A 14,463-nucleotide genomic window follows, 5' to 3' on the forward strand; every position below is an offset into this window, starting at 1 on the left:
GGAGACAGTTTTGTTCAAGCCTTTCATGCAAATTATTTTGCTACACTATATGTTCTAGTACTTGTGATGTAGAAGAAAAGATGATAAATAACACCTAAATTCTATGAGTCAGGTGGTAACTTTAAAGAATAAATAAAAACAACTTATAGTCAGTCCCATTCTCCTATAAAGATGTGTTTTGTGTAAATAATTTCAGTTTGGTTTGACGTAAGAAAAACTTTAACAGTGTTTTGGAAAAAAACAAAAAAACCCAGCTATTTTTGTGTGCAATTTTAAAAACAGTCGGTGTTCCCTGTGGGAAGGTATAGTAAAATTAATGGTTTTAGGAGTTTGTAAAGTTTTGTATTTATAGTCTGTCCTGCAGGGAACACCTTTTTTTTCATACAATGGAATTTACCACAAGTTATTTATTTCTGAGCTGATTGTTTTCTAAGTTGCATACAAAAATAGTATTTTTTTGTTATTTCCAAAACACTTTTACTTTTCTTCTTATGTCAAACCAAACTGAAATTATTTTGCAGGAGGATGGGAAGGACTAGGCTACTATAGATACTTACTTGTCTGAACTTTATTGTTACTGAAAATGTTCTCAAACTGTAAAGAAAAACCTCACAAATGAACGAGAAGCAGACAACCACAAATTGGATGTTGATTGCACAAATCGTGCATAAGAAAACAAACTGAATGGAGTTGGAAGCATAATGCAGTTTGGGACGCTGACAATATGCACCCCTAGGTCGTTTCAGTGTGAATGACATCGGCATGTTGTCACTTCTTTTGTGTTGTTGTCGCAGAAAAATTGTTGGTACATCATCTTTTTTAAAAACCATAACACATGGTATTCCCATGTCTCGCTTAAGTGACAAGCCAGTTGAAACGAATTGAAACTAAAGAGTCCACTACTGTCGCAACGGTCTCGGAGTTTTCTTCCAGTCGAGACTTTTCACGTCGTTTCAATTGCATTTACACACAGCTTTCTCACAGCAACATTACTAGGAAATGTGTGAAGGCTAAATTCATTGGTTTTTGTATTGCTACAGCCGCCAACAGCACACCGTTTAACCATAATAAATGCAAAAGAAGCAATGAACAATGGTGCTGGCTATCGAAAGGAGTTCCCTTCGTTACGTCACGGATCAAATCTTATGGAAATTCCCGAAACGAATTCAGCTGGTTCTGTTTTTCAGGATAATATTTTTAAATCGGAAATACACCGGAATATAATAATTAAAATACATATATTTTTTTAATTTTCTAATCATATTAAACAATATATTGATTGATATAGCTCAATACATCATATACATGTATCTGGAACAGCACTTTAAAATTTACTGTATAATTTATTTTATTTTTTCTTTCATTAAGATATTTATTTTATATTTATGAAAGATATTTGATGATTTTTAGTGTGGTATTTTTTGTTGGGTTAACTATTAATTTTGGGAAACAACTTTTATGAAATATGCTTTGTGACAAAAAAAAGCCACCTTATCCGATTGATTTTTGCAGGTAAAGCTTATACAATCTTGTCCCATCACGCATGCATTTCTTGACAGTCATGATGAGGCGTATAAGGTTTATTTAAAATATCAGACAACAATTCATGGCGACCCGCCCAGCAAACCCACCGAAAAGCAATTCAAGAGTTTCCTAGTGGATTCTCCACTCCAGGTAACCCTTTTGGTGTTTTCTCTTTTGCCAGATAAAACTTATACGTTCTTGTCCACCATCGGAAGAATTTCTGTCGACTTTTCGTAAGGAGTCGTACAAATTGTTTAAAAGATATCAGATGTCAATCCACAAGGAACCAGAAAATGAATGTACTCTGCGTGACTTTTCTCAGTTTTTGGTGGAGTCACCATTGCAGGTAATTTGTGAATGATTAAAAAAAGTATTTGATAAATGAAATGGGGATTTTTGTAACTGTATAAGAAATAGAGAATTATTAAAACTGTTAATAGTACTGGACAATTACAATTGAAAATAGCAGGTACACAACAGGGTCCCGTTCCACAAAAGAATTGTAGCTAAGGTTAATTACAGCCGTTCCACAAACCAACCTAGTCGTTAATGTCCCTTTAACAAGTAATATCTTCTTTGTGAAGAAGTGCGAATTAGTTAAATAATAAATTGATTTCTGACTATTTGGAACATCTTAGTTGTATTCACTAGTATCGGACATCCATGAAGTAACTTTGGCAGTTTATTTGCTCAATGACTGCATAAGACATGAGAGTTATATCCCATATTTTTATTTGAAGGTCGTATGGCCTAGGATGTTTTTCATCAAACACTGATCTTTCATAAAAGGTATTTGATGTATATTAGATCCATTTTTATACAAAACGTTAGTATCCTTCTTAGAAAATGATCAAATCATCATCTAACCAGTGTTCGCGCTTAAAAAATATTTTTACTTGACCGAAGTGTTGACAGCACTTTCACTTGACCAACTTAAGCTTTTTCAGATTGTAAAGTAAATACATTTATCAATATCCAAACAATATACACTATGAGAAAACATTTATTTTGGACATACATGTATATTTTAGTATCAATAAAATAAAATACCATTCACTTAATAAATAGTTAGCCTTGCAGATTACAATTCTTCCTTCTACCTGCACTGTCAATATAACATTATTTTCTTATACATTCCACAGTGACTGCCGATGAAATTCATCATGTTCCAGGCTTGTAGGTCTATTAAAAAAAATATCAAAATACTAGTCAGCTGTAAATATAAAAATAGATTAGCCTACAGATATTTAAAAAAAATAGACGATATTAAAAAACCCACTGGATGATTTAAACAAATAATAACATGGACAACTTTTACAGAAGACATACATGCATAAGAAAACATCCTGTGGAGTCAGTAATATAGGCATTATGTTCACAGACAAATGGGGTATTTTGAAGTATGCCTCGTTTTTAGCCAAGTTAAAATGGCAATGAGTTTGCATTGCACCAAAAATACACTCAGTGGGCCAAGACAACTCATTATGGGCTTATTCTCAGACAAGGGGCCAGTTTTGTTGAAAAAAAACCAAAACCAAAAAACCCACAATTAAATGAACCAGGAAGAAAACAAAAAACGTTCTGTGTCGCATCTATTAATAATAGAGTTCCATTTATTATTAATAAATAATAACAATAATAATATATTATATGGAAATACATAAATGGAATCTACTCGACCTATTTGTACAGAAAGTGATTATCGTTGATTACGCCTACACATTACAGATTACATATATGCATACAGATTATGGACTAATGGAATTTGTGCATAAGTCATTTTAACACCACAATCTTGTTCTTATTGTAGCATATCCCTGGTGATAAAAAGCTGCTTACAGGATATGGGTCGTATCACCAGCACTACATTCTGGATGGAAAAATCATAGCTGTTGGCGTGATTGATATTCTTCCCCATTCCGTCTCGTCCGTGTATCTCTACTATGACCCCGACTACAGCTTCTTGTCCTTGGGCACATATTCTGCACTGAGGTTTGTTCAAGTCTTATATATACTCAGCAACAAAAGAAACATGAATACATATTTATTTTTTCATGATAAAATTGAATTGTAAGTAGCCTTTCAAAAGATTATTATTTAATTTTTTTCTTCCCGTGGCCCACTTTCCTTTTACTCCTTTCAATTCCATCTCATTTCTTCTGGCAACTCCTCCCATCTTTCAACTTCTTTCACTGACCACCTCTATATCCCAGTCCTTGTCTCTCCAACCACGACAGGTGCTTGTCTCTTGTGGTAATCTGTGCCACACAACTGTCACAAGATAATTTTATTAGGCAGCAAAGCCATGAAAGGAGTTTTGATCATAGATTTAACAAAGTGTTGTTATGACAAATTAAAAACCGTTGTTATAAAACATAAAAGAAGGTATGTAATAAATACAGAACTTCACGTACGTTGTGAAAACAATGTATGTGAAGTTCTGTATATGTATCAAACACAGACTGATCAATAGGGACACTCAGTAATTGCATATACAGGGAAAATTTTGTTCAGTATCAGCACAATTTGCTATGCAAGTTTCAGAAATCGCTACACAATTTTATAACATTTTAACAGTTGCTAATCAATTTTTAGTTGACTGGAAATGTTGGTATTAAAGATTTTAAAAACAAAATGTTCGCTGTATATATATATTGAGTCAGACTAATTTGTTACTGGTATATGCTGTTACTGCATATGAACAGGGAACCATTGCATGATATTAAGGTCTGATCATCACACAAGTTCACTTTATTAGAACATTTTAAAAGTCGATCTCTTTCAATACAGTGTTAACTATAAATTTGTCTTTCTAAATTGAAGAGCTTCTATTCTATGTATCACATGTCAATAATATAATAAAACCAGGGCTTCTAGATTATGGTAGCCCCACTCCCATGGCTAGTGATATTCAATGTTGGGCTAGTAAATAACTACTATCGCCATGCCAGACAGGGCTTCTAGATTATGGTAGCCCCACTCCCATGGCTAGTGATATTCAGTGTTGGGCTAGTAAATAACTAATATTGCCATGCCAGACAGGGCTTCTAGATTATGGTAGCCCCACTCCCATGGCTAGTGATATTCAATGTTGGGCTAGTAAATAACTAATATTGCCATGCCAGGCAGGGCTTCTAGATTATGGTAGCCCCACTCCCATGGCTAGTGATATTCAGTGTTGGGCTAGTAAATAACTAATATTGCCATGCCAGACAGGGCTTCTAGATTGTGGTAGCCCCACTCCCATGGCTAGTGATATTCAATGTTGGGCTAGTAAATAACTAATATTGCCATGCCAGGCAGGGCTTCTAGATTATGGTAGCCCCACTCCCATGGCTAGTGATATTCAATGTAGGGCTAGTAAATAACTACTATAACTTGTCCGACGGCTAGTGAAAAAAACCCTTGTCAAATGCTGCATATAAGTCTTATTTTGTAAATATAAATATCCTGCCCCTTCCCACTCCCTATCTAAGGTGTTTTAAGCTCTATCTCCCTCTTTAGGTGACCTATCTGATTATTACTTTTAGTAAAATTGTATTTATTTAAAGTAGGGCTAGTGAATTTTTTAATCATGGCTAATACATTTTTAACACCACTGATCCCATGGCTAGTGTCTTTTTATAAAATTCTAGAAGCCCTGAATAAAACTAACTGTGCACAGCTTTAAATTGACCACATAAAACAGTTAATATTTCAGACATGTTGGTGTAGTTAATTGTTTGTTAAGAATTAATAGAACAATTATCATAAAATGACATTAAAATATGTGTAATTATATTGATATAAATAATATTGGAAGTGTGTAAACTGACAAGATTTATAATATTTCCATAAAGTGCTTGTTTCTTCCCTGTTGCAGGGAGATTGCGTTTGTGAGGGAGTTATACAAGAGTTCACCTGATCTACGATATTACAACATGGGTTTCTACATCCATTCTTGCAGGAAGATGCAATACAAGGTATGATCATATCAGATTTTAGTTTACAATAGCTAGTGCACACATAACAGAATACTACTTCGTTTTTGTACACCATGCTTATAGCAAACTATATTTACCAATTGGTTATTTATAAAGTTAGTAGCCAGCATTTACAATCACACAATATCAGGCCTTGACTTTAACTTTTTTCATGGCTACCAGGTTGTAAAATCTGGTAGTCCTCAGTAAAAATTGGTAGCCCATAAGTTTAATAAACTAAAAAACTAAATCATTTAATTTTAATTAAACATTTTGTTTTAGGATGTTTTAAATCATGAACAGTATACTGTGAAATATACTCTTATGAAAACTACATTTATAGCAATTTACATTACTGAATGAATATCTAATGACACTCCAGCACCAAAAATACACTGGCTATCAGGTGTTAAATAAAATGTGCAAACCGTCTAGTAGCCCGGCGGACTACCAGGTTTAGACATTTGGTAGCCCTAGCGATAAACTGGTAGCTAAAATAACCTGGGCTACCGCCAAGGTCGAGCCCTGTACATTATGTGTGCTATTTATAGCATGTTAGTATTTACTAAGTAGTTTGTTATAGGTTCAGTATTCACCATCATAATAACAATGTGTGCTATTTATATCATATGTTAATATTTACTAAGTAGTTTGTTACAGGTTCAGTATTCACCATCATAATAACAATGTGTGCTATTTATATCATATGTTAATATTTACTAAGTAGTTTGTATCAGGTTCAGTATTCACCATCATAATAACAATGTGTGCTATTTATATCATATGTTAATATTTACTAAGTAGTTTGTTATAGGTTCAGTATTCACCATCATAATAACAATGTGCTATTTATATCATATGTTAATATTTACTAAGTAGTTTCTTACAGGTTCAGTATTCACCATCATAATAACAATGTGTGCTATTTATATCATATGTTAATATTTACTAAGTAGTTTGTTATAGGTTCAGTATTCACCATCATAATAACAATGTGTGCTATTTATATCATATGTTAATATTTACTAAGTAGTTTGTTATAGGTTCAGTATTCACCATCATAATAACAATGTGTGCTATTTATATCATATGTTAATATTTACTAAGTAGTTTGTTATAGGTTCAGTATTCACCATCATAATAACAATGTGTGCTATTTATATCATATGTTAATATTTACTAAGTAGTTTCTTATAGGTTCAGTATTCACCATCTTTCTTTGTCGCAGGGTCAGTACTCGCCATCATACATTGCTTGTCCTGAAGTTCATACGTGGGTTCCAATAGAAAAATGTCGACCCAAATTGGACGCCGCCAGATACTGCCGATTAGAAGAGGATCCAACAATAGGTGGGTTGAGTGATTTTTAACAGTTACGAGTCATTTGTACTATACGTAAACATATGGGTATCATAGAGACAATTTGTTCTGTTTTGTATGTGGTATGACGACGTTAAATTATACTTTTGTGATGCTATGTGTATTTTTAAATATAAATATACCATTTTGGGAAAACATTTTCATGTACAATATAACCTTATAAATAATGAATGTGATTGAATTTTTACTAACATCTGGGGTAGTAAAAAGTTTATTTGTTTTACCAACAACAAATATCTGAAATCAAAGCAAAGAATAAGTTCATTAAATGATTTCAGTGTCAAAACAAAAAGATTCTTTAATTATACTTTTTATATACACAAGATTTTATGAAACGTTGCTAACTATACAGTCTATATTAGAACATGTAACACTTTTGTCAATGAACTGTTATTGAGTCACCTAATGGCATCATATATTGGTGGTGGGGTGGGACATAGCCCAACTTGATATGTGGTTGGTTTGGGATCGATCCCTGTCGATGGGCCCATTGGGCTATTTCTGATTCCAGCCAGTGCACCATGACCGTGGTATGTGATATCCTGTCTGGGATGGTGCATAAAAAAATCCCTTGCTACTAATGGAAAAATGTTGCAGGTTTCCTCTCTAAGACTATATGCCAAAATTACAAAATGTTTGACATTCAATAGCTGATGATTAATAAATCTTTGTGCTCTCGTGGTGTCGTTAAACAGAACAGACAAACATATATTGGTGCTTTTACTATCATAAATTATGTCACCAATAAAACTAAATTTTCAGAAAGCCACTATTATAAACCCTGTCTAACCCAGACCCTGAACTAACTAGAATCCTGTCAAAATCTGCCAAGTTTCGTGGTCCTGGATTTTCTAAATTCTGAAATGTAACCCTGTCTAAATTGAATAAATATTAGGTCAACGGTCACTGTATATGCAAATATAAAAAAAAAAACACAGTAGGAATATTTTCCTAAATCTATTTTATTCACTTGTACAGAGGATGAAGAGGGAAAGATCGACTTGAATGCAGTTCTAATACTACAGAATGGGACATTACTGAATTACGAAAAATACCACATGCTCAATCCAAGCAGGAAAGATCAGTCCGAGATTGAAGAATATGCAAAATTAGTCGGGCGGACGTGTTCACAAAGAATCTTGCTGTATCGGCGATAGAGAACCTGTTCCTCGACTCATCAAAGCTTAGTGTTGTGATTTCGAACATATTTAAATCCCCCTCCCCCAAACATATCTTTATATCTAGTAGTCACTTGATGGTGGTAACTACAGAACGTAGCATATGTTGTTTTCATTTCTATTATGTTAGATGAGAAAGGTAAACAAGGGGTAAACAAAATTGTTGCTGTTGAATGGCAGTAGATTATGATATGAGCCATCACATGAGAAACTTTTAACTTGGCATGATTTAAAAAACCCAAGAAAACATTTGCATCATAGAAACATGGAAGAAAAGGTTGACATGTGCTTGTCACATTGTTTTTATCATGCTAAGAAGATATTGGTTTCGTCACATAAGAACATATAACTTAAAACATTGGCAATAAAACAAATAAAGTAAATATTACTGTATTAATGCATAATTTTTTTTTTTTTAAATTGACTTGGTTAAAAACTAACGTAGAACCAGTAAAATTTTATTTTAACTTTGAAGTTTAAAAAAGTAACAATTTATCCTATCTTTTACTAGATATATTTAAATATAGAACCTTACTACCAGAGATTAGGTTTTTGACTATTACTACCTGAGATTTAGATTTTTGAAGATCCTTTGCACCCATATGATTTTAAAGGAAATTTTTTTTAAATTATTATTTTTTGTTGCTGTTGTAGGTTTTTACATGTGACATCTCATAGCTTATATATTTTTATCATCGAACCACAGTGCTGTATCCATGATATATCATCCTTTTGTCATTCTGTTACAACATCTGCCTTGTGTTATTTAATGTGTTTTTTCCTGCAACAATATGCATAGTTACACTGACTGCACCCACAAATCAAAATAATACGAGTGTAAAGGTTTTTTCATAACCATATGCAAAAAGAAGTACATTTAGGAAGCTTTAAAACCAACACTATTACTCATAAGTAACAAAACCGTGAGGGCACAGATTTTCAAAGCTGACTTAGCGCTACAATATCGTAAAACCATTATAGACTATGATGTCACTATGGTGATTGTTTCACAAACATATTGATCATATGATGACTGTCTTAAATTTTATTTTCATGTTTGACTTATGAACAAATTACTGGATTACATCTATATATATATATGTCAATATCTGTGTGGTTCATAACCATATGTCCAACACCATATAACCGTAAAAAAAAGTGTTGAGTGCATTGTTAAATAAAACATTTCCTTCCTTCTCATCAAAATGTCCTTTGGACTCTGCCTTGTGAAGAGATACAAACTTGATTGAGTACCAGTAGCAGACAGGATATCATACCGTTTAATAGTTTGTGTTTGTGATCATTTAACAGTTTGTTACTGAAGCCTGTAACCAATGATAGTAATTTCACTTGGGATAGTTTGAATTGATAGCTTGTGAAGATTACTAACAAAATACAACAACATGGTATTTGCCTCTTTTATCGATATAGTAAATGTTAGATAGTTATATGTAAAAATATTGTTTAATTTATTATACATGTGAACAGTTCTTTAAATCAAAACCATTTTATCTTAGAATATATATTTATTGATATTATTCATTCAGCCTTTGATACTGGCACTAACCATACTTTATTTAAAATCCACCAACAATGGCTGGTCTACGTGTATTTCCTCCCACCTGTCTGGCTCTTCTTCGCATTCGCCTGATGTGCAGTTGGTCTAGGATCGATCCCTGTCAGTGGCCCCATTGGGCTATTTCTTGTTCCATTCAGTGCACCACGACTGTGGTATATGCTATCCTGTCTGTGCGATGGTGTATACAAAAGATCCCTTGCTACTATTGGTTTATCAAAGACTGTGATATGTGCTATCCTGTCTGTGGGATGGTGCATATAAAACATCCCTTGCTACTAACGAAGAAATGTGGCATGTTTCCTCCAAATGTTTGACAAATGATGATTAATAAATCAATATGCTCTAATGGTGTCATTAAACAATAACTTTTAACCAACTTTAAAAGTTCTTTCCTAGAAATGACGACTTTGTGAGTAGTGTAACTTTTTTTTATATACACCTTTTATGTACACCTGTCTTTGATGGTTCATGTTATGGTACGTTGTTGTTCATCCATCCATCTATCTGACCTTTAAGATGCTATGTGGTTCCAACTCCACCTGTAGGAGGACTGCCACCTTTATAACATGTGTCAGTACAGACACCAAAAACCTTTCTACAGCTTCCCACAGACATCAGAATGTGCACACGGATGTGCATAGGATATTTTTTTAGAATGGTACATTTTACAGAAATATTGCTCAAATTATTTGGGAGGGAGAATCCCCTTTAAAACCAACTATGAATAATGATAAGGCCTCACAACATCATGTTAGTGACCGAGGTATCAAGCCAATACAGTATGTTTTATGCAAACAGATCGAACCTTTATTTTTGATGTTTAATATAGTTGTTTCTACTTTCTGCGTCTTTGAATTTATGCTTCCTATATATGTAATCGCGGCTTACATGTGTACCTCATGTACATATATTATGCATTAATTTTAATTTATTCTGTTGAATGCCTGCAGCCATCTTGGTTTTTTTTCCATCTAAATACATGCACTTGGATTAAGACCACCACATATGTATACACTGCTGTCTAATATTTACAATTATTTAATTTATTACACTATGCATATTATGCACAATGTCTGATTGGTCGGTGTTAATCAAGGGTTTCGTGTTTCATATTACACGGCTCGGTGGTTTTACGAACCAATAAATCACGATATTACACTCAGGGATCACTCTGTACTTTGACAAATTAACCAGTTGCTAATTTTATATGCCAAGTGGCTCAACATCTAGTCTTTGGTTAATAAAATATTCCTTAAATTAACCCCTATTTTTATGTTTTGAAAGAAATACTCTATATTTCAAGAAGTTGTCTAAACCACAATTTGTTCCAGTGTGAGCACTAGGACTCGTCCAGTCCAAAACGGGGATTCCCCTTGTACTGGCATTGACCAACTACCACTGTTAATTTGATTGATAGCATTCACATATGAGTTTATGACTTGTACAATCAAGCACAGAGTATAATCTAGCAAAAAATAAATACTGACCTTGGCCTATGGCCCGTTGTATATATATATAACACACACACACACACACACACGTGTGTGTGTGTGTGTATATATATAATTTTTGCACTATAAAACATATCTGTCTCATCACAATGCCATAATTGCTGAAAATGAGTGACTGTTGACAAGTTTCAACATATTGTGCTATATTGTATCAATGTATTGTCTAACACACATTGAACACATTATTTTGTTATCAGGTGGTGTAATAAACTGAATTCTTTAGATGACTCATGTTACTTTGTTTATTCAAGTGTAATTGCACAGAAAACTAGATGTGTATGTAAGTGAATCTATACGATGTATAAAAAAAAACAAGTACTGGAGAATTCAATTCACAAGCCCAGTAGGCTTACATTTCTTGAGGTTTTGCTAAAAACACACATTTTCATGGGTACTTAAATTGTTGAATGGAAAATGTAGTATTATAAACTCATATTACATTGTATTTTCAACTTCATTATGGGGCAGGGCGTAGCCCAGTGGTAAAGTGCTCACTTGGTGCATGGTCAGTGTGGGATTGATCCCTGTTGAGCTATTTCTCGTCCCAGCCAGTGCACCACGACTGGTATACCAAAGGCCGTGGTATATGCTATCCTGTCTGTAAGATGGTGCATATAAAAGATCTCTTGCTACTAATGGAAAAAATATAGCAGGTTTCCTCTCTAAGACTATATGTCAAAATGATCAAATGTTTGACATCCAATAGCCGATGATTAATAAATCAATGTGCTCTAGTGGTGTCGTTAAACATAAACTTTTCAACTTCGTTGACTGCACTTGTCCACAAATTACACGAAAATTAGGCCACCATGAACTGAAGTGACTTCACAGTAAATTTAAAAACCAACCATGCATTAATTAAAGTACATTATAATATTTAAAATGTTTATTCTAGTATACACAGTACACCTGTAATGCTGTTTTTCCACACCATTCACTGATAATGTACACAAGACAGTTATCATGTTATGTATATAACAAGTCTCTTGAAACTCGCGTAACACATTCTGTTTTACTCGCTCATGTAGAGATTAGATATTTCAAATTGTAAACTGTTCAAAATATTTTAAGGTACTATTCTAGTACTAAAATAAACCAAAATATATAACTTTAGTTCCATTCATATATTGCCCTATCAACCCAAAACTAAACAAAATATACATGACATATATACAGAATAAACGAGAAACACTTATTTTTACAAGTACCGTACCAGTAACATAACTAATACCTCAGCTAATAGTTTATACCTGTAACACAAAGTGTTGTGTCTCTAATTTTAACACCAATCCTGTATAAACACACCAAATTAACTGATCATTTAATTTAATTTCAAATAATTTTGTGCTTGTAGCAAAACAAAATTGAACATGTTGACATAAGCATTGGAGTTGGGGACTAACCAAGTTGCTATCGCTAAGCGACTGACATATACTGGTAACCTACAAACAAAGTTAACCTTGAATGCGTAGGTTACAAACTGATTGGAAGCCCAATCAACTATACAAACTATGCTGAAAACAAAATAAGAATGAAAGTATTTAACCTGGCTCCGTATTCATAACTTATATCTACAGATATAGATCATAAGTTGACTTAAGTTGAATATGGTGAATGTATAAAATCTTTAGTGTTTCAAAAATGTTTTAATATATTTCGGTCTACAAAATAACTTAGAGTAGCCTATTCATTATTAGTAATCGGCCAATGGCATGAAGGCTTGTTGAATTAAATATGTAGGAATTTAGTTGGGTCATGATTGAAATTAACAAAAACAGGCACAGAAGATGTCAAAGCAAGGATACAGAAAGCAAGAGTGGCATTCATCATGTTGAGAAAAATGTGGAAGGCAAAACAAATCAAAGTTAACACCAAATTGAAGATCTTAAACTCAAATGTCAAGGCAGTGTTATTCTATGGATCAGAGAAATGGCGAGGTACGCAGAAGACACCAAAAACAATACAGACCTCCATCAACAAATGCCTGCACAGAATCTTACACCTGAAGTGGACAGACAAGGTACCAAACAATACATTCTGGGAATGCACCAAGCAACTACCAATAGAAAAGGAAATAAAGAAGAGAAAGTGGAGGTGGATAGGACATACACTCAGGAAACCTACAGAAACCATCACCCGCCAAGCCACCACATGGAACTCCCCTCCCAGGGAAGAGACGAAGAGGCAGGCCACGGAACACCTGGCAAAGAAACAAAGGAGATGGGTTACACCAGGAGAGAGATGGAGAAGATGGCCACAAACAGACAACAGTAGAGTTCCTTAGTCGATGGCCTATGCTCCCAGCAAGCAAATAGACACAAGTAAGTATGATTAAAATTACCCTATTTACATAAGCTTGTATGATATCAAATGAAGATATTGCTGTGAAAATAACTGGTCAAAATGCAGAGATTGTTACAATAAATTTTTGAAAGAATATTTACATTCATACTGTCAAGTTTTATAGAGATAAATTCTGATTACCATAATTTTGTGAAAGAATATTTACATTCAACCCATCAGGTATGATACAGGTGAATCCAAGTTATATGAATTATTGCACAATTCATAACGATGCTAAAATCAACAATACCCCTACTGTTTAACAATGGTAGGGGTTAAAAAATAAACAACATAAAGAGTCATCTATGAGATCGTGGCTTGAGTAGCGGATTATTAAAAACATTTATGAGACTAAAAAAAACATGCTGTACTCAATATTATATTTTTCGACAGCAGAATGTACATGCTATTATCAGGACCAGACATAATACTTGTTCGTTGGATTTGAAAGGTGATATTTTTTTTCTTAATGTACAATACCATCAAAATCTGTTATACTAAAATAGAATTTTAATAACAGAAACAAAAGCTGTAACAATATAACTCAATTTCATCTCCTATACAAACCAACATATTATGTACATCTGCTAGAAAGTCCACAATAACTTTAGAATTGTATTGTAATTACCTATGTCGTATTTACATCAAAGCAATTAAGTTTAGTGCCCTGTAATGTTAGTATTGTAATATATGACCTATTTACATCATTGTAGCAGCACAAACAATTCGTTCCAGCACTATTCAACACATGTATTATTAGGCTTTGTTAGCAGATACTAGCTTTACATTTCGACTGTCAAACTGTGCAGTAACGGTTGAAAGAATGCAGTTCTACTAGTAGATAAAGCACATCATTTCTAGTACCAAATGAACATTTAAAAATACCTACAGGTACTTTGCAAATATGTTTTCACAGCACCTGATTTACAATTATACACCTGGACAAATATCCACAAAAGAACAACATAATCATGTACAACAGAAGGT

The 14,463-nt window shown here is 33.5% G+C and overlaps 1 protein-coding gene across 3 annotated transcripts in view; it reads left to right on the forward strand.

Annotated features, from left to right (window-relative positions):
• Positions 1 to 11,357, forward strand: part of LOC121372628 (arginyl-tRNA--protein transferase 1-like) — a 29,512-nt gene extending 18,155 nt beyond the window's left edge. The window contains exons 6-11 of one of the 3 annotated variants that reach the window (XR_005957958.1): positions 1,706 to 1,870; positions 3,335 to 3,516; positions 5,387 to 5,486; positions 6,715 to 6,835; positions 7,844 to 8,816; positions 8,887 to 11,357. Coding sequence is in view for 2 of the 3 variants with exons in the window: in XM_041499054.1 (XP_041354988.1) it covers positions 1,706 to 1,870; positions 3,335 to 3,516; positions 5,387 to 5,486; positions 6,715 to 6,835; positions 7,844 to 8,022 (747 nt within the window). In the remaining variant the exon portion in view is untranslated. Of the gene's footprint in view, positions 1 to 1,512; positions 1,675 to 1,705; positions 1,871 to 3,334; positions 3,517 to 5,386; positions 5,487 to 6,714; positions 6,836 to 7,843 lie in introns of all 3 variants that reach the window. The other 2 variants (XM_041499056.1, XM_041499054.1) reach the window with 2 other exon arrangements.
• The last annotated feature ends 3,106 nt before the right edge of the window (positions 11,358 to 14,463 follow it).

The sequence above is a fragment of the Gigantopelta aegis genome, chromosome 4, assembly GCF_016097555.1.
Source record: "Gigantopelta aegis isolate Gae_Host chromosome 4, Gae_host_genome, whole genome shotgun sequence".
Classification (NCBI taxonomy): domain Eukaryota; kingdom Metazoa; phylum Mollusca; class Gastropoda; order Neomphalida; family Peltospiridae; genus Gigantopelta; species Gigantopelta aegis.